This window comes from Bicyclus anynana, chromosome 4 (assembly GCF_947172395.1).
Source record: "Bicyclus anynana chromosome 4, ilBicAnyn1.1, whole genome shotgun sequence".
Taxonomy (NCBI): Eukaryota; Metazoa; Arthropoda; class Insecta; order Lepidoptera; family Nymphalidae; genus Bicyclus; species Bicyclus anynana.
The window spans coordinates 15620165-15646251 of NC_069086.1; the positions used below are offsets into that span (position 1 = coordinate 15620165).

The 26087-nt window shown below is 36.5% G+C and overlaps 1 protein-coding gene across 1 annotated transcript in view; it reads left to right on the forward strand.

Annotated features, from left to right (window-relative positions):
- The first annotated feature begins 348 nt into the window (after positions 1–348).
- Positions 349–26087, forward strand: part of LOC112053474 (serine/arginine repetitive matrix protein 2) — a 115103-nt gene continuing 89364 nt past the window's right edge. The window contains exon 1 of the mRNA XM_052881177.1: positions 349–704. Coding sequence (XP_052737137.1) covers positions 590–704 — 115 coding nt within the window. The 5' untranslated portion in view covers positions 349–589. The remainder of the gene's footprint in view (positions 705–26087) is intronic.

Sequence of the window (26087 nt, forward strand, 5' to 3'; positions counted from 1 at the left end):
CAGAGTTGTTGATTATGATCCAGCAACTGATATAGTCTGCGCCAAACTTCAAGTCTGCTTTGCTTCAAATGGCACTGTTTTTGCACACTGCGCAACATACACCTCATATTCAAAACGGACTAGATGTTTGTCGAGAATACCATCTTTGATGATCAACTCCAAAGAATCAAAGCAGGTTCCCCGATCGAACTTTGGTGACCGAAGGTCGCAGTCGACGCACAAAAAGTTCGAAAACTGGTTGAAAAAGTTTATTCACACGAACCAATTGAGGGACGCGAGCCGGTGCGGTGACGGTGAGATCGACGCGCGCGCCAGAACCGGTGTTCGCCACGCCATCCGCCACTCGCCAAGTCGCCAGTTTTCAGTTCAGTTTCGGCCTCAGTTTGTCGCCGCACCCCGCCGCGTGCGCACGTGTCGCGCTAATGTACGTGGCCGTCTCACCGACCGATTCAAACACCGTTAACGTCCTAAATGAAAACCTAATGGACGTACGAGGTAGTCCGTAGTTTCCATGCATGCTTGTGTACCTGTGTGACCGCCAGTGGAGTGCAGTGTTGTGTTTTTACTGTTTTGTATAAGTTTTCATGGAATGGAGGAGATTCGCATTTCGGATTGGCCTGAGCCGCCTGGCTCGCATGCATGGCTGCCTGCTTATGGCTTCCAGCATGAAATAATGGAGAAAGACGAATATTTCGGCTCCAATGGTGAGTGGTGTTCGCTCGACCGGAGAAGGCCGTTACTGTTCGAATGTAGGGAAAGCTCGGATACTCTCGGAGCTGGTGCATCGTTTGTTACAAGTGTTTTAACCAACTCTCTTGCTAAATGGAGAAATTAATATGTATTTATTAGCCAGTGGCTATATCAATTACGATTAAACTTATCGGAAACGTCTTCGATTCGTTACACAGTATTGTTAGTAAAACGTGGACTAGAGTTATGTAGACACAGATTAACTACATTATATTTAGCACTATCTGATTAATTCATTCACTTTTGCTCAATCCACATCAATAGATAAAATTTAATAAAAAGCAATTACCTACCTACACATAATATTATTGCATTAAAATAGCAAATACATAGGTAATACATTATTGTTACGTACAAAACTGACATAAAAATAACATTAATTTATGTCAAGAGTCAAATAGCTGAAATATCTCTTACACCAATAACGTTTAATAAAAGTAAAAAATCGTTAATACCTTTTTAATTATTTTATTGCCAAAATAAATAAATACAAACTGAATAAAACCATAATCAAATCCTTTCATACTGTTACGTCAATAAAAGCATAACTAACCTAAAAACCGGTAAATGACACTGAATAAATCGTTCACTCGCTCCTGCACTATGTAGATAGTAAAATAACATAAGATTAATAGTTCCATAATTGCTTCATTGGTCCAGTGGTGAGCCTGTGGCTTTGAATCACGAGGTACTGGGTTCGAACCCTGGGCTGGCTCTGAAAAATTGAGATTTTTTTTTTAATTCTCAGTCAAAAATCTCAGTCCCAGTCAGAGTTGGGAAGTTGGTGTTACACCCTTGTGCTTCGGAGATGCAGAGCAAGTGGAATCTTTGTCCTCGGTCATTATCATTAACATCTGATAGTGATTGTTTATTGAACATTATCACAATAAGCCCGCCAACCCACCTCGGGTCAGTGTGGTGTATCTAAGCTCCATATCCGCTCTTTTACATTTGTCATCTAACTAATATAATATTATAAAGATTTGATTGTTTTTGTTTGCATTGAATAGGCTCTGAAACTACTAAACAGATTCGAAAAATACTTTCACTGTTCGGAAGCTACGAGTACACTAACCACGAGTGCTATAGGGTATAATTTATGCCCTTATTCCTACGGGAACGTGAACCACGCGGGTGAAACCGCGCGGCGTCAGTGTAGGTACATATACCATATACGGAGGTAGGCCTTGCCCTTTAAAATTGGGCTGATATTGATGAATAATTAGGTATTCAAAATTCAAAACTAAATTATTTCAATTAGGCTTAGTTTACAAGCACTTTTGAAAGGTCAGGTATACTTATGTCAAAATTTAATTTAATCTAATGGTGGTAATAATAGTCGAAAACTTAAAATTAAAGTTACAAGGGTTCCAAAGCGCCTTGGTTCGAGAAGAGCCCACAACAAACTCAGCCAAGGTTTAATTTTAGTAGTTCCTTTTTTGAATTTTGAATTTCGAACATCTAACGCTATGCGAATTGCAAGTTGCACGTTAATAAAAAAGATTTGCTGTAAGCACCTATTTTTGTATTTTCTTTGCACCGTGATGATTTTATTTTTGGTAATGCCAAAGAACTGTGAATGAAGGCTGTGATTGCAGTTTTTGTTTGTGTTTTTGTGCCGCTTCGGTGTTGCATGGTATTGCAATCTTGTTACCGGTTATTCGGCTTACAAAACTTCGATGTTGTTCTCTATATGTAAATGCGTAAGTAGGTAGTCTAAGAGCCTGTAAAAACCTTTATTATTTTATAAAAGTTGAAATTAGGCAGCTTAGCACCTTTGATTATAATCAAATATTTCTATGATATAAAAAAAACTATGCGTTATACGGTTCATATGTCTAGAATCCTAAGAACCTGCCAAAGCTACCCCCTGAACTTCCCTCCTCCCAACTTCTATCAGTAACGAGGTCATCAAACATTGTTACTAACCAGCTGTTTTTTTACTGTTGCTTAATTATTAATAGTTATACAATTTAACAGCCACATTGTCCTACAAACTACAAATCAATCGTTCCGACGCTCAGAAATTTTCATTACCTGGTAACCCAGTTAGCTACCAGAATCAAGAATTTTTAAATAATAAAAGTTGAGCGTATAAAAGCTACTCACGGAAAATATTCTATCTAATCCCATGTTGTGGGGCATCGTTATCGGTATTTTTGTGCATTACATAACTGATTATTAAAGTGCTAACTTATTCTACGGAACCCTACACAGCGCGTGGTCCGACAAGCACTTGGCCAGTGTTTTATTTATTCAAATTCGTCTTCATATTCAAACTCATGTACAACATTATGTTTACTGTCTTTTCCCACCTACAATGTGAAAAGTCAACGGGGAAAATCGAACCTGTAATCTTTCAAATTTGAGTCCGGCGTGGACCGGCCTTTTAACGAAGGAGGTATTAACGGGGAGGCGAAGAGGGAAGTTTTGTAGTTACTCGAGCGCGGCAGATAAACATAAGGGACTATACCTTGCACGTTGTTGAGTACCTCCACCAAGTATGAGCCCTTAATATTGGTGGGTACATTTAGGGCAACCAAAAAAACCAAAACCTGACAATTTCAGTAAGACAAAGTCATAAAAATTGATTTTAAATTCTGAAGTTTTTTTTGTTCCACCGCTAAAACCGAAAAGAGTGAATAATCTTCTTCTTATAAATTCTTCCGATAATTTAATCTACCAAATGTAATCGGTCCCCATGTCGCTCGAGTAACTGCAAATTTAGCATCCCGGGCTCCCCTACTATTATGACTTCTGTCTAGAATCTAGATTTCAGATTAACTCACTCTTCTAGTTCATCTGACAACAAAAGCCAACTTAGGTCGCGCTGCAACTTAAACACAAGTTTCTTAACAGCCTCTGAATTTGCTGATTGTAAAAGATAAGTATTGTTTTGTTTGCAACGAACTAATTACCTTGATGTATTATTATATTGTCTTAAAACAATGGGCTCGCATGGAAAAGGGTCTGCAGATATCGGTCACAAAAAACGTTAAGCCGGATCCCCACGCTTGCCAAACCGCAACAGTAGGCCTAGCATGCGACCAACGACATAATGAACCGATTTGAAAAATACGGGAACGAGAACTACGCGGATGAAACCGCGTGGTGTACGCTAGTCAATGAGAAAGCACAGAATAACGAATGATCCAGAATGAGGATTTACAAGCAGCGTGGTGAATCCGGTGAAACCCATAAAAAATAAATGTTACGCGTCTTGTTGGCATACATACACTGCCTTTTGTTCATAATTTCGAAATTTAACACTAACAACAATTACGTAAATTGATATCATAATACTAATAATAATCAATAACTTAATAAAAAATACTCCATCTTATTTATATTTAAGAAATTAGTTTTTGTGTTTTTAAAATAATTAAAAATATAAGACGCCATTTTTCTTGATAAATATTGAAAATTACTGATGCGACGCTTCGTGTCGTACCTACTGACTCGAGAATGTATTCGAATATGTTTTTTTTTATACGGAATAAGCTCGCGCTTGACCACGATCTCACCTAATGGTAAGTGTAGATGTGACCTAAGGTGACAGGCGCTTGCCTAGAAGATGCCTATTCACTCTCATCTCATGTATTTGGAACGGCTACGACACCGCCGTGTTCCGTGCGCTCTATCTACCTATTATTCTTTAATCTGTGTAAGATAACAATTATTTATTAAACTAGTTAGGTATTACCTACATTGTTACCTACCTACTTTCTTATCTAAGATTGTTTATGTTTGTGTTTGTATGACGTTGCAGGTGGAAAGCACGGAGGTTTGCGTAATATTGCGATGACTAAAGAAGTCGTGCTGTGTTATTTATTATTCAGTCAACAGGAAGCTATGCTTCAAATATAAATCTTCTAGTAATTACTTAGTGGGTAACATTCTTCGTACTATTTGGGACACACTCCAAAGTATAGTTTTCTAAACGACTAGTAGACGCCGCGCGGTTCGCGCGGTTTCACCCGCGTGGTTCCCGTTCCCGTATGAATATGGGGATAAAATATAGCCTATAGCACTCGAAGATAGTAGCTTCCCAACAGTGAAATAAATTTCAAATCAGTTCAGTAGTTTCAGAGCCTATTCAATGCAAACAAACAATCAAATCGTTTCCTCTTTATAATATTAGTATAGATTTACTTATTATCTAGGGTAGCAATAGACAGACAATCAATTGAGAATACAATCGTAGACTATATCCTGGCTCAAGAACTTTTCGTTACGTTACGTTACGACAGTGGTCCAAATTGCGAAAGGAGTGTGGATTTTCATCCTCTTCCTAACAAGTTAGTCCGCTTCCATCTTCGATTGCATCATCTACCATCAGGTGAGATTGTAGTCAAGGGCTAACTTGTAAAGAATAAAAAAAAATAGCCTGAAATATCTAATTATAACCGAGTAAGTTTATAAAGTAGGTATCCACATAATACTCGTATACCTAATGCCTAAGTAAAGTAGGTTATTAGGTAATTGAAGCCTACAAATGCGGGTCATGAATGTGATTGGTAACGTAATGCTTATCCTGGTTAATTGATACCTACAATGACATAATAGGATTATGTTATTTTTACATAAAACTTGCTTTTGTCCACAATAGGGATGATGACAGTTTTTTAAATTGTATATAAATTAAGAGTATACTAATAGCAAAGCAATTTTGTAAAAGTAACAGGGTATCTGCGATCATTACTTTCGGAGCTACAGGGATTAAAAGGGTCAGATTTGCGGCGCTGCCGCGGATCCCTGAAAAACGCTCCATACAAAATGTCACGATTTAGTGACGTCGTTGGCTCGCTGATCGTTAGGTTTGTAGGGCGTTCAAACAAAATTACTAATATCTTTGTTATTTGTGCGTTTATGTTATAGTTCATATATTAAAAAAATGTCACATTTAAGCTAAAACTGTACGAATTTTCATCTAATTACGATAAAATATTTTAGTAGATTTTGAAATTTTATAATCTTATTTATTTTGCAAATATCCAGTCAATCTTTGCTTTTTATGTATAAATTAGTTAACATTGACTTTATTTACCCGAATGTATCATAAAAATCAATATATTCAAACCTAGTCATCATCCCCATTGTCTCGTGAAATCCAATAACAAAGGCATAGCTTACCTACATCATAACTAATATTTTCATAACCTTAAAATCTATACTAATATTATAAAGCTGAAGAGTTTGTTTGTTTGCTTGAATCTCTGGAACTACTGGTCCGATTTGAAAAAATATTTCAGTGTTAGATAGCCCATTTATCGAGGCTTCGACCGTGGCTAGTTACCACCCTACCGGCAAAGACTTACCGCCAGCGATTTAGCGTTCCTGCACGATGCCGCGTATAAACCGAAACGAATGTGCATTTCCCGCTTCCATCTTAGACTGCATCATCACTTACCATCAGGTGAGATTGTAGTCAGGAGCTAACTTGTAAAGAATTCAAAAAGAAAAAAAAATTAAATGTATATTTTAAAACACATAAGTAATTTATGTATATACAGTACAAAATCTACTTGAATTTGCAACTGGTAAGTCGATAGACAAACACGAGTATGCTAATTCTGTTATTTAAAACGGGTTGCAGCAAAAAGCTCTCAGCGGAGGCACCATGTATCTGTTATGGTTATAATATTGTAAGTTGTGAATGGCGTTACACATTCCTCGGTACGGAGCAGGGAAGCATGCAGTCATACCAGTTTCGAGCTAAGGTCGCCGTTTATCCGTAGGCGAATCGCATGCCGTGGGCTTACTGATGGCAGACCCTTACCCAAATGCGGAAAGGTGGAATATTGTTTCAATTAGATCTCGGACATTGGGCCCACTTTTCAGAACGATGCAGAAATGAAAAATGTACTAAAAATCTTGTATATTTTACTAGATTACTCCATTAGAATCTCAGCCGAAATAACATTCGCCGACAAGGAAAATAAGCTGAATTAATTATTTTCACACCGATCCAGCTTTGCAAACACATTTTGTAGTGATTTATATTAATGTTTGCTGTCACTGATTGTCAGTTGTCTTTGCAAACATTTTGCAAAGACAACTGGCAATCATTTTGGTTATGTCAATGTTGTAGTCAATCAATGAATGAGATGTCATTGTCAAATATCATTAATTAATCTTAATTTGATTAGAAGTTAGTGTCAAATCCTTATAAAACCGTCGCCTATCTGTCAGTTAAACACAGATAATGCAATGAATTTTAAGTCAACAGAATACGAATTATTGTCACAGATAGATACTCGGTTTTGAAATGTATTGATGATTGGGTTCCCGGTTTATTTACGTACTTAATATTTAATAGGTACATCATGAAGCTGGTCTAATGAAGCATGTAAGGTGCCCTTAAGAACTGCTAAACTAAGTGGGGTAATTAAAATATTATTATTATTATTATTATTTTATTAGTTTAATTGAATTTTTATTCTTGACACATTGGTGCTTTAAGCTATCGTTGTTAGTTGTATTATCGTATGATCGTGTGTTGATCGCCATCTGCATGATGTCATACACATCGTGACCAACACACGATCAGTTTTATCGGGTGTCAAGTCGTTAGCGCTACAACCGGTTTATTGGGTGGCTAGAACTACGAGAATGTCTCATTTACTTACTTAAGTTTTAATTTAAAAAATATATTTTAAATTTTTTAAATGTCATACAATTTAAATTTGCAACAATTGATCGCACTTGACCGATATTCTTTCAAAGAAGTGAATGTACAACATACGTACCTCTTAATCTTTCGTACACGAAAGACCTTGAAGCTTCACCTCAAACGATACAACGCGCGTCCCTTTATCTTGCGAGGCTAGTGTTTCCAGGCGTCCGGAAAAAGCCGGACATAGCCGGCTTTTTGATTGCGTGTCAGGCCAAAATAAACGGCTTGTCCGGCTTTTTACATTACGCATTTTTTTCATCTTTAAAATTCTTATTTGTGCCTTTCATTAGTATTTAAGAAGAATTTCAATATGTTGATCAATGTTTCAGTATCTAGAATTTAATTTTTTCTGATGACTATTTGATTGTTTAATAATAAAGTAGGTACCTACAATCTACATACCTTAGACTGATTTCGTATTTGATTTCATTCAATATTTCAATAAAATATACCAAACAATATGTATGATAATAATCAAAAAAGCTTGATTTTACATACATTTTTATTGTCGTACCTATTATTAAGTACTGAGACAAAACCTTTGATAATGTAGGTTGCCCATCCTTTCACACTTTGTCCTTCGTCCAAATGTCCGGACAAACTGGCTGTCCGGCTATTAGGTTTGGCGACCTGGCAACCCTATGAGAGACGATGCTGATTTGTATAGCCACAAGCTGTTTGAATACAGAGTTGTTATAAATAAACATTGTCAACGGATAATGTTTTTGTGAAAGCAGTATAAAATGTTATCGTACAGGGGTAGATACTAAATAAACTCGAAGTCTTTAACTAGGGTACGCACTGAAACAAATTGTTCAAAATGGAAAATTTCTCATTGTGTTCATTATCGTATAAGTTCTCAGGTTAGGCAATACCGTAGGTAATGTCGTTGGACAGGGCTTTTTTGCATGTACATCTCAGACCAATTACCATAGGACCTGCCTCGCTAGACGTTACCCCTCTGTCAAAAGTATATGATCACGATCTAACGTGTTAAATATTTTCGATGTGTGAGTGTGAGTTTCTGGCCCCCCCCAGAAAACGACAGACAATTTTGTTGGTAAATTTGAGTGCGATACAAGTCCAATTGGTCTGAGATGTACATAAATTAAGTGCCGCTATAGTATTTTTCAGATAGCATGGGTACGGTGATAATAGTACGTATTATGAAAGTCATAAGGCAACTGGCACCGTACGTACCCATGCTATCTGAAAAACACTTTAACAAGTAACTCAGTAAAAATATCGCTTACGAGTATTGTATCGTTTGATTAGCATTTAAATGACACCGAATATAAATAGAAAATCTGAATTACTTAAGTAAAAAAATGATCATCAAAAACTGTTCTAACTTGAACCAATGTGTCCAGAAATATAACTAGGGATTTATGATTATGAAGCCAGAACCGCAATTAAAAAGATGGTTGAAATAAATAAACAACACATAATTTAGTAAGTCGTAAATACAGCTGATACAATATACTATACCTAATCTAAAATGCCGTCATAAGATATGAATGGAATGTATAAATAAAAGAAATTTTACAACTGTTTTGCTCTGTAACCGTGCGTTGTTGCGTCATTTATTGTTTTGAGTGAATAAGTACTATACTTAAAACAACTAAGGAATTTTGTGCTAAAATCTAAAGTCAAGTAATGTAAATTGGTATGAGATAAGGTCAACTTAGGGGGCCCGCGTAGTCATACTGTCATACTGCCGGGGTACGACATAATCCGTAGTAAGACTTAGGCAACTTTACCCTGCATATTGTTGAATGGTTTCCATTCAGCAAAGATGCAACTTCAGAGTACGAGGTTCTTGGTGGTACCTAGTCTATGACAAAACCTTCCCAACCTCAAATACTTTTACCTATAAGAGATCGTTGCTTGCCAAATTATTCTAGTACGAAAGGCATTATACACCATTAGTTTTTAATTCATTATAACTTGTGACATAAACTGCCATAATTTTTGACTGCTGTTGTGACTAGAAGCAGATTTTTCACTGTCACAAGGGATTGCAAACTTGAGTCACAGCATCATCATTAACAGTGATATGCGCGGTGGATTTACAAGACGGAGGTCCTGGGTTCGATCCCCGTCTGGGTCGATTGAGGTTTTCTTAATTGGTCCAGGTCTGGCTGGTGGGAGGCTTTGGCCGTGGCTAGTTTCCACCCTACCGACAAAGACGTACCGCCAAGCGATTTAGCGTTCCGGTACGATGTCGTGTTGAAACCGTTGTTATAGGGGTGTGGATTTTCATCCTTCTCCTAACAAGTTAGCCCGCTTCCATCTTAGATTGCATCATCACTTACCATCAGGTGAGATTGTAATCAAGGGCTAACTTGTAAAGAATGAAAAAAGGCTATCTTACACTGAAAGAATTTTTCAAATCGGATCAGTAGTTCCTGAGATTAGCGCGCTCAACCAAACAAAGAAACTCTTTAGCTTTATAATATTAGTATAGATTTTTTAGCTTTATTACTGTGACATGGAATGGTACCCCAAAAAGAGGTTGCCAATCGCCATGCTTTAAATAACTTATGAATTGAAACCTGAAATGCTATTATTAGTGAAGCAAGTAATTGCAACAAAGACGGAGAGATCACGAGGAAAGTCCACCGGGCAAGGCCAAGCCTCTTTCTTCAGATTGTGTATACATTCGTTGTGACTAATTTGGTCAACATGACAACAAAAACCGGAGATTGGCATGCAAATATATTCGTGACTGACAAAAACTAGAACACAATTGCCAATTCTTGTCTACTATTATAAATTTTATTGCCATAAAAAGCGTACATTCCACTTTGAATGCAAGACCGATTTGTTTCCCAATTTGTCGTTCCGTTACATGTAAAAAGAGAGAGTTAAATTCAGACATAATTATGAAAAAAGTTTCGTACATTCATTGTGAAATAAACTAGCTTTTACTATAGACATCACAGGAGTCAGAAAAGGGTATTGATACTTGACACACAGACGGACAATAAAGTGATTATATGATTCCGGAATTATAAGAGCGTATAGAAGGAACTCTTCTTCTATACGTTCTTAAAGTTCCGGAAAGGGGTTCCTATGGCCTAGATTATTAAAGAACTTAAGTATCAAATCTCAAACTGTACTGGAATATTTTTCGTTAGTTTCTGGAATACAGTTGACAGAAGAAGTTAGTCAGCTGTCCCATTTCATTGATATTAAGTTCCTGTATTAATAAAACAACACTTTGCAAATCGAGCTAGGGAAGTGCTGCCCTGTACCCGTCAATATGAAGCATATACCAGTAGGTGTTGAAACTCATCTTACGTGACACGTCGACAACAATTTAAGCCAAAAATAAAAATAGTAGGAAATGCATGATTTAGGTAGTACTTCCCCAGAGACAGGAGCTCGAAGCTCTACTACTACAACTTAAAATGTTGCCAAATTTTATTTATGAGCCCGCTAAACATAAAATTGACTCATTAGTACTCATTACGTATAATATGTCCGGGCGAACGAAACGTGACAAATCAACGCCTAGCAACCCTAATTAGCTAAACCTAACGTAACGTAAATCTACCGTAAGTCGAGACGTAAATGTGTAAAAGGAATTATTGAAGCGTACACCGAATTCAGCTTCGTTTACTGTTATCGTTAGGTATTATATCTAGTCGAATAAAATCAAGGTCTTAATCAGATACAGGTAAGATCGCTCACTTGGTTAGTCATATTAGTGAAGGAGCTCGCGGTAAAAACTTACTGGCATTCGTCATCGTTAAATTTGTGGCTTCGGATCACGAGGTCCTGGGTCGGGCTATGAAATAATGTTTTCAAGAATTTCTTTGTAAAATTGTCAGTTCAGAGTTGGGACGTTTTTGATGTTTCGCCAACTCTGTTGGAACTATTGGAACTGCGTGGTGGGTTTAAGCTCCATCCTCCTCCTGCTAAAAGAGAGGTCTGGTCCTGTTGCTGGCTATTGAAACAGGCTGATAATGATTATGATGATGACACGTACCCACCTAAGCATTACTGACTTATAATATACTCAGAGGTACAATTATTCGCCCAATTTAATATGATGCGAGTATTTTAAAGTGGGCGGATAATGGTGCTTTTGAGTATATAAAAAAAAACGCAAGCGAGTACAAATTACAAATAGGCGATGAAATTTAAAGGTAAATTGACGTTGTTGCTATACATGATACGCGTTGACGATTCTTACTGTCTACGCGACGCATTTTAGAATGGCTAATTAAAAGTTTCGCAAACGACATTTATGATGTAAATAATGTCAACACTGCTGTAAATTTTTATAGTCGTTACGGTATCACACTGCTTAGCGAGATGCAGATAAGTGAGTTTTTTGATGCGATTTTCTCAAAGGACCAGACGAAGTAAATCAAACCTTATTTGTTTTACTTCGTATTCTTCGACTTCCGAACACCAGGTGTTCGGAAGGTAGATGCAAAAATTTTCACAAAGCTGAAACTGACAAATCTCACATACAGGCAATATTAGAAAGACCAGTACAGATGTTGTCAATGTAGTTGTGTACGGCCTAATTTTATTCGTAATAAAGCCTCGTTGGTACGAGTAATGAACCTTGATTGTACCAAGGGTCCAAGGAGACTATAATCTAACTCATAATCATATGAATTAGCGCTAGCTCTTTGGCTATAAATTAGTAACACTTGACGTATTGTACGTTACATGTGCAATAGCGAATGAGTCATTATTGTATGGAGGGGTCAAAAAAACCGGCAGTCGGTTTGAATGATTGCTCTGATGCAAGGTTAAAGGTCGGCGCAGACGGTAGAGCCCGTGTATTGTTTTGTAGACAAAACTTCGCAGTGCTGGGTACTGGGTAGTGACCCTGCCTTCTACATCCAAGGCTGTGTGTTCGATTCTAATAATTAATTTTATGTGTAAATCTGTAATGACCGTAGGTGTCCTTTAATGTCTAGTTGGGTTAGAATGGGTTATAAGCATATAAGTTACTTATTATACTGTAATACGTGTGTATTCATCGAACTATTAGTATTATTTTTATCCAATTCATTTAGTTACTAGTAGACGCCGCGCGGTTTCACCCGCGTGGTTCCCTTTCCCGTAGGAATATGGAGCTAAAATATGTATAGCCTATAGCACTTGGGGATAGTGTAGTTTCCCAACAAAGAAAGAATTTTACAAATCGGTTCATTAGTTTTAGAGCCTATTCATTGTAAAAAAAACAATCAAACTTCTCGTCTTTATAATCTTGCCATAGATTATGTAATTTAAATTAATATTTTGGTCCTGCCTGCCTCTTTGTACCAGTGGTTAGCTTTTGCGACTTTGGAAAATTAGGTCCTGGAACCTAGGAAAGTCCTCATAGGAGTAGCGGCACGCTTAAGTAGCAATGAAAGACTGTTGACAAGGCCTTGAAAATTATCTCAAAGTTCCAATAGTCAATGTACGCTTGGCTTTAAACGCCAACTCCTCTTGATGATGTATGTATGAGATACTATGAGTTAATAGCATGGGAACGTTTTTGAAGTTCTATTATGCGTTTTTTGTTACCACACTTCAAAGTTAACTTTAGATTTGAAGTGTGATAAATTGTTATTTATCTGAGTAAGGCAAAATGTAAAGTTCCTTGTTTATTCATGATTATTATAAGAATGAACAAGGTCATGCATTCTGAATGATTGACAGTTGCTGTTCCTTGATTGGTTGATTTGATCTAGATATTATAATGTAAACCAAAGATTTTCTACTATTAAATGTTACGTGCCTATAAAATTACCCCAAAAAGTGATCCGCACACACCATTTTTGGTTTACTTACATTTATGTATAATATTAAGACACCTTAATAGATAAATGCAAATGGTAGATACACCATCTACATTATCTAAAACAATTTTTTAAAGTTTTCCAAAAATCCCTTGGATGACCAAGTTATATTTCTTTTTCGGATTTTTCCAATTTTTCTATCTTGAATATTTTTTTTTCAATTCTGTAGCTGCTGTAATTAAGATTTTTAAGATTTTGTTAACCATTACGGATTAAATTATTATTTTTTTTCTTTTTATTAATTTTATTTGATACACTTACAAATAGTACATGTTATAAAAAAAAGTACACAATGATCTCGGACAATGTGTCCAGCCACTTACAGGTGTATACAGCTTGATATGAAAAACATTTTAGGATAGACAAATAAAATATGGTGCTCCTTATAATTATTACCAATATAAGTACTATAATACTATTTTTAACCAACTTCCAAAAAGGAGGAGGTTCTACGTTCGGCTGTATGTATGTTTTTCTTTATAAATAATATTTTATATGTTTTGTATAAGAAGATTTAGAGAAATTGTCCTGTAAAAAAATGTATGAAATTGAAGTGTATTTAAAATATTTTTTTTAAATCCGGTCATCTTAATGAAATAGAAATAATTATCGCACTCAAAGCCTCTTCTACAAAACAAATAAAATAGTATTTATAAAAATAGTATTGGATAAACGTATAGCTTATCATATTTATTAGGTAGGTACTAATTTGAAATGAGATTAACGACTCGACTGGATAACTAACATCATATAATAAACCTTGTTACCTACTTTTCATTTATCTTACTCTAGTCAAAGATGCACTAGTTTCATTACCTACATAGCAACATAGATTCACTGCAACTATTTAGGGTTCTGTACCTCGAATGATAAATGGAACATTTATACTTTATAGGAGTACTAATTTGCCTGTCCTGTGTGTGTCCATATTGTCAGGAATTTATTAAATTAATAAAAAACACTAAATCTTAAAACAAATTTTAAACTAACACGGTAAGCATATCGCGATGTCCAAGGGAAACAAAACCTATAAAATACCTGGACCATCAATCAATCATGAATTATGACATTAGGCAAAAAAAACAGTGCTTACCCAAGGCAAGTAGCAAGAAACGTTCTTGTAGCTATTCGAACAACATTTTAAAACTGTGTTCAGTACATTTTATTTGAAATTAAAATGAAAATTTAAAATTGTTTTCTTTGTACAGAACCCTCGGTGTTAGAGTTCGATTCGCACTTACAAAGAGCTCTACTCCTATAAATTGAATGCTTACCTATCTTGCCTTATCAGCCGATAGACGTCCACTGTTGGACATAGGCCTCTTGCATGGACCTCCAAGCACAACGGTCTCGAGCCGCCGGCATCCAGCGGCTCTCTGCAACCCGCTTGCACCCAGTTTGTCGCCATCCTAGCACCTTGGGACCCCAACGTCCATTAGCTATTCGAACTATGTGGCCTGCCCATTACCATTTCAGCTTCGCGACTTGCTGAGCTATGTCAGTCACTTTGGTTCGTCTGCGGATCTCCTCATTCCTGATTCGATCACGCAGAGAAACTCCAAGCATAGCTCGCTCCATCGCCCGCTGTTTACCTACAATAAAAGCTATTATTTTCGTATCATTTCATTCCTACACGTACGAGTTATTATTCGTACGACAATGTTTTGGAGCCGTTGCCAACAACTCCAACAAGGCTAGGCTATGTAAATATTATTCTCTATGTTGAAGTTATCCCTTCGAATAGATTTCTAAAATCCATGTTATCTATCTATTGCTATAATAAACTCAAAACTACACTCTTAAATCACCTTCAGAATAAACAAGCTATTATGGACTAACAATACTTTGTTTTTATACTTACTTATCTATACTAATATTATAAAGCTGAAGAGTTTGTTTGTTTGGTTGAACGCGCTAATCTCTGGAACTACTGGTCCGATTTGAAAAATTCTTTCAGTGTTAGATGGCCCATTTATCGAGGAAGGCTATAGATTATATATTATCCCCGTATTCCTACGGGAACGAGAATCACGCGGGTGAAACCGCGCGGCGGCTGCTAGTATTTTATAAGTAAACTACGTTTCATACTACATAGTTAACTTTGTGGTTATTTCATTATTAGCTAAAGTAACCTTATAAAAGCTTTTTTCCTCTTTTCAGTTTATTTCTTTTAAGCAGTCGAGTTTTTCGTTTTTATAATAATTACTTATATTTCACTTTACGAGTAATAAAAATATAGATTTTACGTAAGCTCTGTCATAGGGAGTGACAGACGGAAATAGAATTGCATAATTACATACTTAATTTATGTTACATTTGAATTGCGGGATAAGTATTATGTGCTGGTTAGCCTTGTGTTCAATTTGTAGGTAATAGTGACTTAGTTTTTTTTTTTTAAAGTTTTACTGCTGTAGAGAGCAAGTCTGAGACTAAACATTCATTATTAACCCATATTCGGCTCACTGCTGAACTCTAGTCTCCTCTCAAAATGAGAGGGTTTTGGTCAATAGTCCATTACGCTGGCCCAATATAATCACCATTGATTTAACCTTAATATACGAGTATCGATTTGAGTCAAGGTACTCGTAGAATATGATGGAGTCCAGCCCAAGTCATTGGACTCGCTCACAAAAATGGCAAAGTTATAAATATTAAACGATTTTTATATTTTCTACAAGATATTATAACAAATCATGATTCTTAACTTCTCAACAACTCTTCGCTAGAGATCTTTGAAGCTATCTTAATCGTTTTTCGAAGGGTTACTACACATTTCGTAATAACCGCATCACGCAAACACCAGCTCACTCCCCAAGAAGACATAAAGAAGTTTTATATCAAAAAGCTTGAAGGCATTCATTAAGTACGCCTAAATTTGGCAAGGTCATATCAATTGTGTTCGATCAATTAAATTATCCATGGCTTATTCGGCTCTTTAAATTATAGCAATATTTTTTTATCGATATGGCCTTTGATCGCGTTCACATTTTATAAGATTTTTTTATTTACTGGTTGACGATGTAAATGATAAAAATATTAATAAATAAACAGACGCCCTGCTGTTTCACCCCCGGAGTTCGGTTTGCTACATTTTCACCGAGTAACAAAGACCTGAATATAGCCTGATTAGAAATGAAATGAAATGAACTTTATTTGCACACACTTTATACACTTAAATAAAAAAAAGACTATAGCCTGAATATATCTTAATTGGTAAAGGAACGAACAAACAAAACAAAACAATCAAATCTTACCTTTATAATATTAAATCATCATCATTGTCAACCCTTATTCGGCCCACTGCTGAGCTCTAGTCTCCTCTCAAAATGAGAGGTGTTAGGCCAAATAGTTCACCACGCTGGCTGGTCCAATGCGGATTGGCAGACTTCACACACGCAGAGAAATTAAAAAAATCTCAGGTTTACTCATGATGTTTTTTCTGCACCGTTAAATGTCAACAAAGAATGATATTTAAGTTACGATTTACCTGTCTGACTTCCAGTATATCATGCTTATCATATTAACCATATCTTGCATTTTTTCAAAATTCATAATTGTATGTAACTGAATTTCGCTGGACGAAGCAAGTCACGGGTCAGCGACAACTTTGCGTAACGTTACGCTTTTATAACCAAGTAGTTGTTACCAAATAAAGTAAAAACATATGCGGTCGCGGTGAAATTCTCTCGTCAATTAAATATTACAATAGCGTCAGCATCGCCGGTTAATATTTGGGTCAGGTTTTTTTTTTATTTTGTTTAACAACTATCAAACGCCCCGAGGTTTTACCCACGCAGTTTCCTGTGGGAATACGGGGATAAAATGTAGTCTATGTTCATGTATAAAACCAGAGTAAATAGTAGACGGTTGTACAAGACCCATTAAATATGACGTGTTTTTAGGATACGAGCCGTAAGACGAGGACGCTTAATAGAAACCGAGTTATATTGGGTTTAGTTAGTCCCGCGTGTTACGTTAGTACGTGTTGTTAATCGTAACAGACAAAATAAAAATATTTTAGCCCCTAGAGCCTGAAAATGGTCATTTAGCTCCGCTGTGGAACAATAATAAATGATAGCGTTTTTGAGGAAGAGTAGGGTTAGCTAGCGTTTTCCATATTAGTCAACATCTGCTTAGACACTGCACTGCAAGATCGTGGCTAACCGCATCAAAAATACATAAGTTACCTTCTCCTGTGAAAGACTTACTATACTGTTAATATTATGACGAGGAAAGAATTTATTGTTCGTTTGAATTGAAAAGGCTCCAAAACTACGAGACCGATTTGAAAAATGATTTCACCTATGGAAAGCTACATTAACAGGTAGTAACATAGACTATATTTTAGCTCCGTATTCCCGAAGGAACGGTAACGACGCGGGTGAACGATGGATATCTGTTAGTCTATACCAGTATTATAAAGAGGAAAGATTTCTTCTTCTTGTTCTGATCTTGTTCTGATCTTGTTGAAATTCTTTCGCTGTTGAAAAGCTACACTATCCTCGAATGCTATAGCACAGGCTAAGGGCTATATTTTATCCCCATAGTATTACAATAAAGCTTGAACTCCCGAAATGGAAAACAGATGACAATGTCTCCGAATTAGGATTTAGTGCATGATCGCCTTAGTTAATCGACATCGCGGCCCGACAGCCTCTAGAGTCCTACTTTCGCACAATTAGGTATGTAGGTGTACGCTTGGAGAAATCAAACAATAAAACTTACATAATTATCTCTGATTCATATTCACGCACGCACAGAAGAAAGTCTGACAACTGTTACTGCTATTGCGAGCTGCGTTTGCCTCTATGAATATTTATTTATGTATGTTGATGAATATAGCATATCGTCCCTTTCTCCCTTGTGTTGTAATTTTTTTTTTATTTTATATTAAAATTAAAATCGTAAAATCTCTCCATTTTATAAAATCAAATACGCAATACTAATTTACTGTTACAAAAGTTTTACTTGAGGATCGGCAATTTGTACTTTTCTATACTAATATTATAATGAGAAAAGATTTGATTTGTTTGTTTGTTTGCATTGAATAGGGTCTGAAACTACTGAATTGATTTGAAAAAAACCTTTCACTGTTGAGAAGCTAAACTATCCTCGAGTGCTATAGGTTAAGCTTTACCTATATTCCTATACGGGAACGGTTATCACGTGGGTATAATCGCGTCTGCTAGTAATATAATAAAGATGGATAGTTAGGTATAAGTAACTAGCTGACTCCGCGCGGTTTTATCCGCGTGTTTTCCATTCCCGTAGGAAAACGGGGATATATTATAGCCTATAGCCTTCCTCGATGAATGGTCTATCTAACACTGAAAGAATTTTTCAAATCGGACCAGTAGTTCCTAAGATTAGCGCGTTCAATCAAACAAACAAACAAACTCATCAGCTTTATATGTATATTAGTATTAGTATAGAAGTATAGATAATCGAGAAAGCTTAAAGGATATTACTTAAAACGGTTATTTACTGCTTTATTTTATTTTTTTGCGACACAACAGTAAGGAAAATCTACTTGCATGACATGGCACACTTGTCAGTTTTTGTTGTCAGCGCCTTTATAAAGAAAACTCGTAAACTGGTGCCAATGGCATTTATTGTCATTGACGAGGTTAATGCCATGTATATGTACTTACGATTACAATGTAATTACGATTTTGTTTATACTATCTAAATTATTCATACTTGACACCTTAACAACGTATAGCTATATTTTCAGGCGTGTTTAACAGACTAAGCGGTGTGATTTTCATCCTCCTCTTAACAAGATAGCCCGCTTCCATCTAACGGTGGAATTCATAGACGTTGTAGGGGCACCCTCAGGGGATCAATCAGCTGCTGAGTGTCGAATTACAACTCTATTTGTTTGAGAATTTGACACTGGGTGAATGATCTCCTGGGGGTGCCCCCACAACGTCTATGAATACCACTGTTAGATTGCATCATCATTTACCATCAGATGAGATTGTAGTCAAACTAATTCCTTAAAATAACTTGTAAATAATAATAATAAAAAAAACTAAGCAGATAGCTTAACATCTTTTTTATATTCTTTACAAGTTAGCCCTGGACTACAATCTCATCTGATGATAAGTGATGATGCAATCTAAGATGAAAGCGGGCTAACTTGTTAGGATGAGGATGAAAAGCCACATCCCTTTTGGTTTCTAAACGGCATCGTAGCGGGACGCTAAATCGCTTGGCGATACGTCTTTGCCGGTATGGTGGTACTAGCCACGGCTGAAGTCTCCCACCAGCCAAACGCAACATCATCTGAAAATCAGTTAAGATCACAGTCAAGAGTAAAGTGTGTTTTAATAAAAAAAATCGTTATATAATGATTTATTTATTTTGCTATCATCCGCGAAAAGTCGACGAACCCATGCGACAACGTCACCCAAGTCCGGCAAAATACTCTCTACGTACGTTTCACCCCGAAACCGGAGCATCCTCAGGAGATGTTGACTCTACAACGTGCAATTGCAAAGTCGGTTGTCTGTAAAGTCGGTTTACTGACTGGACTTAAATGGTAAAAATTTTTCAAAAGAAAATATATTTGTTTTTTCTAAAATACTGTTTAATAATCTTCATAGACTAGAATATACTTTATTTCTTGTAAAAAAAGTTGGCAATCCTAGAGCGAGGGAACGACGCATGACGTCATCTTTTTTCGAGTGTGCAGCCGACTCCATCGAATTACAAGACGTTGTCACGTCAAAAAAATCTCCTAAATCTTCTATAAAGGTTATGCAGGCAACAGGCATTGAAAAGGCTACTCTTTTTCGTATCCGATTAGAAAAGATGTGTTTAAAAGAGTTCTTAAATATGAATTTCAATGTACCTAATCCTCTCATATAGCACGATTTCAACTTAATAAAGCGTGGGAGAACAAGACATTTAGGTATAAGAGATTAAAATTTAAGGAATGAATGATCTCATGGTAAAATTATTTACGACGCAGCATGCTATAATTGACTCTCTTTTATGTTTAATTTAGGAAATCATATTAACACTGTTTAATCAATATTATACAATTTGTATTTAAGTAGTTGTTTGAATTAGTTATTGTTATTAATTTAGCCGACATTACACCAATACATTTTATTTCTTAGTTCGCGTGAAATTTGGTTTCTTTGGATAATTTATTATGTAGAGAAACGTAGGTACGTAGTATGTACTACGTAGTAATTAGGTACATCAGCAGTCATGAAATTACGAGGATAAAGAACCTATCATGGTACTTCGATGATCGCATATCTAAAAATCTCTGTTTTGTCAGCCACTGACAATCAAGTAATCTGACATGCCTGCAGCGCTATGTGCATGATATCATGCAAAAATATTTGCTGGTAGGGCTAGCACCGGCTTCAAACTGATCATCAGTTAGAACATAATATGATATATACATGTATAACTTAGTATGATGTTATTTTTCGCTTTTTAGTTTAGTCAGTATGTTTTATGATTTTGAAGTTGGTTTTATTTCCTTTATTATCAACCTATTAAAATAAATATCAAATCAATTTACAAAATGACATCACCTACTGTGTGATATCCCCTAGTAATCATGATGAGTCTCAAGATTAGTGAAGATTCTCTTGTGAACTCTACAAACTCATTTTCTATAGATTGCCTTTTAGTTTAGTTTACAAACAGACTACTAGTCTTCTCAATCGGATTCCATTCTACTTTTTCTCGCTCTAGCAAACGATGATTATGAATGTCAGAAAGGGATAGAGTTACGGAAAAAGCGGTTCCGGGCGGATAGTTCTGGTTCAGCCCTTACTAGAACTAATGAGGCGACTGAATCGATGCAACGAACTAATGACGTGAATCGTAATGCACTGTAGTGTTGGGCCTGTGACGGTCAGACCTTCGTCTTACAAAGGCCGACATTTTTTCAGCCCATGGTATTACTAGTCAGGGATCCGTAAACCATTTTGGACAACTGATTACTATCAAGTTAAGTTTTCGTGAGTCAGTTTCATCTTGATGAGACAATCAACTTTTTTAGATTGAGCTAGTCTGTCAGTGAAAGACCATCAATCGTCCAAGTATAGCATATTGTTTTAATTTTCTTTAAGACAAATCATGTCTTCAAATGGTAGATTCATAACTAGAATTTGCCGTCCGAACTGATGGTAAAATCGTTATAAATTGTCAAACTTGACACTGCAGAAGCGCCTAAGCTAAGCCTAAGCCTACTTGAAAGAAATTAATTAAAATTAAATTAAATTGTAATTAATTTCTTTTTGCGTTTGCGTTTAGTTTTCAATCATAGACCGTGTGTGTGTGTAGGTTGCCGTATGTGTAAAAAAGTAAACAACTACTGACCTTACCTTCGTAACCTTCTAGACTCTCCTCTTTTCATGTCATCAAAAATAAGCAAAGCAAAGACCCCGTCTCCCTACTTACGTAATATTGAAACAAACATCAGACAAAATTTCAGTTTTTCTAAAAGTACGAAGGTCTGGCTATAACAGACTCTTTTTCTATAGAGCTTAATGCTCTTTTAATGTTATTCAGAAATCAGTACCCACCCATGTTCCGTCCACTGCACAGAGAAAGTGCATACGTATTATATACTTCTATGTAGCCGATGTTAAGTACTTTTTATACGATGTATGGATTTGTAAACAGCAATATATAACATGCTCTGTCATAATTATCACGCAACGGTTGATTTAGGGTTCTGTAGTCCACAAGGAACCCCTATAGTTTTGCCTTGTCCCTCTGTCTGTCCATACGTCCGTTCGTTCGTCCCTTCGTCCGTCTGTCCGCAGTTTAGCGTATAGACTATTTAGAAATTATTAACTCGTTTATCTCATAGTGTGGAGATAGGTCTTTAAAAACATCTGGTCTGTAAACAATTTTTTTCGATTTAGGGATCCGTTTGTGAAATATTAACGTTTAAAGTGCTAATTTTTGTTAGAATCAAGTGTCCCCCCCTGTAACAGCTAAACGGTTGTTTATGGATACGTATAAAATATCACTGAAGTAGGATATTAATGAAATTACAAGGAAAACTAGAACAGCTAGGCAGCTAGGCAACTTAAAAAACCTATTTAGAACTCGAAAATTGCATACTAAGACCGTTGTTAATTAAATAGATAAAGTTGTTAGTTAGATAACTCAGTGTTAAAACTAGAACGCTGAAATTTTGCTTGGGTATATTTATTAATGAAGTCTATAACATTGTTTCCTTCCCTACATGAAAAGTGCAGCGACTTTTTTCTCGTCTAACCCAGTGATCGTGACAGTGTGTATCATTGTCGGTATTTGTGCATTAAAAGGGTTAAAAATCTACGGAACCCTACGCTGCCCATGGCCTGATACGCACTTGTCAGGTTTTTCTACCTTTTTCCACCTTGTCGCAAAATCCGTTCTTACTAACTATGAAATACCTCCCTGCCAAATTTCATATTTGTTCGTCAGGTCGTTTTCGATATTTCGTGACGACCTTTCGCTTTTATATAATGTATACTAGCGGACGCCCGCGACTTCGTCTGCGTGGAAACCAGTTTTTCAGTCAGATTTTGAAGTTTGGTGCTTCATTGGTGCTCCGCTCCGATTGGTCTTAGCGTGGTAATAGCCTTCCTCGATAAATGGGCTATGTAATACTGAAAGAATTTTTCATATCGAACCAGTAGTTCCTGAGATTTGCGCTTTCAAGCAAACAAACAAACTCTCCAGCTTTATATAGATGCACCTAAAATCAGATACACGATCTTCTTGTTTCGTCAAAAAGTCACACAATCTGCAGTCATTTTAGCTTGACCTCGAATACCACGCGGCGACCTAGTTTACATTAGACAACTTTGTAACTAAACAATAAACAAAATGCATTATCAAGGTGATTAAATAATAATACGTAATAACAAATAATAACACATGAGCGTAATATATGAGTCGTGATAGCCCAGTGGATATGACCTCTGCCTCTGATTACGGAGGGTGTGGGTTTATATCCGGTACGGGGCATGCACCTCCAACTTTTCAGTTGTGTGTATTTTAAGAAATTAAATATCTCGTGTCTCAAACGGTGAAGGAAAACATCGTGAGGAAACCTGCATACCAGAAAATTTTTTAACTCTCTGCGTGTGTGAAGTCTGCCAAGCATTGGGCCAGCGTGGTGGACTATTGGCCTGACCCCTCTCATTCTGAGAAGAGACTCGAGCTCAGCAGTGAGCCGTATACGGGTTGATAACGTAACGTAAGCGTAATAAACATCCATCAACGTTGCAACAGAGAAAAGAAATCCGGAAACTGGAGAAACTCTTGCAGTGAGGAAATTTTATTCAAGTATTTAAACGTTATGCGTTGCTGATACGTTAGATACGTATCAGCAACGCATAACTAGTATGGGCTAGTTATCTAAGTTGCAATTCGTAATATCTACGTCACCTTTACGTGGGATTTTAACTCACGATCTCGGGGAAGCCCGGGCTGATACACTCTGGCCAAAACACCCTCCCAGCGGGTATTATGTATCTCGGTGTACCTACCATTAAATTAATGATTTAATTATCTCCTTTGCAACTCGTAATATCTTATGTAAAAATAACTATTTAGTATATTAGGAGAAACAAAGATTAATGTAGTAAGTATACTAACTACACTTGTCGATTACACTGTCGATTTTAAATAATTCTACATTTTTTACTATTGGGCAAAAAAAAAACGTGATTGACAATGTGATACTTAGAGCAATAAAACAGTTAAATTAAGCAGTTAAATCAATGAAAATAAATCGTGGAATATGTGTTTCCTACGATTTTTCCGCTAAAAACACATCAGATACAATCTTTGCCTTCAAAAGAGTAGAGAAAGTAGAGCTGAGACGACGCAGAATAAGTTAGAAATGCTCTAGCTTGGAAAACAGTTATTTGAACTTATACGTAACTAGCGGACTCGCTCAAGCTTCGCTTTGACTTATTAATTTATTTATTTGCACTTCTTCTCTATCCCTACCTTACACTACCATACTCCTACCCCTACCCCTACCCTACCCCTACCCTACCCCTACCCTACCGCTACCCTACCCCTACCCTACCCCTACCCTATCCCTATACCATACCCCTACCCTACCACTACCCTATCCTAGGATTTAGGGGTTTGAAAAATAGATGTTGGCCGATTCTCAGACCTACTGAATATGCACAAATCAAAATTTCATCAAAATCGGTCGAGCCGTTTCGGAGGAGTTCAAGTTCGAACACCGCGACACGAGAATTTTATATATTAGATTGATTTCTATGCGGTCGCTATATGCGGACCTCAAAAAATGCTTCAGAGGACGATAGAGCGAGCTATCTCAAAGTATCACTGAGTGATCGAATCAAAATGGAAGAGATTGACAAAAGGAACTAAAGTCACCGACATAGCTCAACGAGTCGCAAATCTACCTCTGTAGCCAAGTGCAAAAACTAATCTTTTTCTACGATCGCAAACGCTTCGAAAACTAGAAAAATGTATCGGACATATGACATTTTGCTATCGCCAGGTCACGTGATCTAGATCTGTCATTCCCATATATCTTTCTATTTTTCGAAGCGTTTGCGATCGTAGAAAGAGAATTGTCGTGCCACTTGGCTAGAGGGGCTGAGCTTGCAGAACAAAGTTGGCGGAGCGCATAGAGCCGATGGATGAAAGGCGGTCTTATGATTTTATAACTTCTGTGTTAATATTAGGTAAATATGTATACCTAGGTCCGGGGCATGCACCTACAATTGTGTGTGCAGTTGTGTGCATTTAAAAAAAAAATATCACGTGTCTCAAACGGTGAAGGCAAAGATTGTGAGGGAAACTGCATACCAGAGAATTTTCTTAATTCTCTGCGTGTGTGAAGTCTGCCAATCCGCAGCCAATGGGCCAGCGTGGTGGACCATTGGTCCTCTCATTCTGAGAGGAGACTCGAGCTCAGCAGTGAGCCGAATATGGGTTGATGTCGACGATGTAAAAAAAAATTGTGTTTTTGTTGCCAAATAAAAATGTGACAGACTTAAATACTAAACCACATTACAGTCTTTTATATAATGCTAGTAACTAGTAATTATGTAAAATATACAGTGTTCTAAGCATAAAACCTTGGAAGTAGGATAAACAATATTCTAAGATTGGACACCTAATTATGCTTACATAATACATATGCAAACATTATAGAATACTAATAACTGTTTTATTATTCGCATTGGCTTCCTATGGCTGATGATCTTTTATTTATCCTTTATTACGTACCACAGGATAAAGAATAAATCCAGAATGAGTGTTTACAAGCAGCGTGTTGAAGCCGGTGAAACCCATGAAAAAAAAACGTCACGCGTCTCCTTGACATCCGCATTTACAAACTTTTTCCAAAATTTGTCTTTCAAAATTTAACTCTTAACAATAATTACATAAAATTAATATAATAATCAATAATTACCAATACAAATACTACTTACATCTTATTTATTTAGTTTTTGTGAAGATTTTAATTTTTTTAAAAACATGAGACGCGATTTTTCTTGAATAATTTTGAAAATTACTGATGGATGCGATGCTTCGTGTCGTACTGACTCGAGAATGTATTAGTTTTTGAATTTTGTATTTGGAGCGGCTACGACACCGTCGTGTTCCGTGCGCTCTATCTGTTTAATCTGTGTTACGTACCTACTAAGAATAATTTAATTACATAACGTATCTCAGGAAAAAAAAAATCTTTCAATGTATCCAAACGCAATAACTACATATTCCATCAGTCTTTAATTGGTCAACAAGTGTTATTGTAAATACGCGTAGTTATGAACGAACGCAACGTATGCAGTATGACCACTCACACACACGACCCCTGT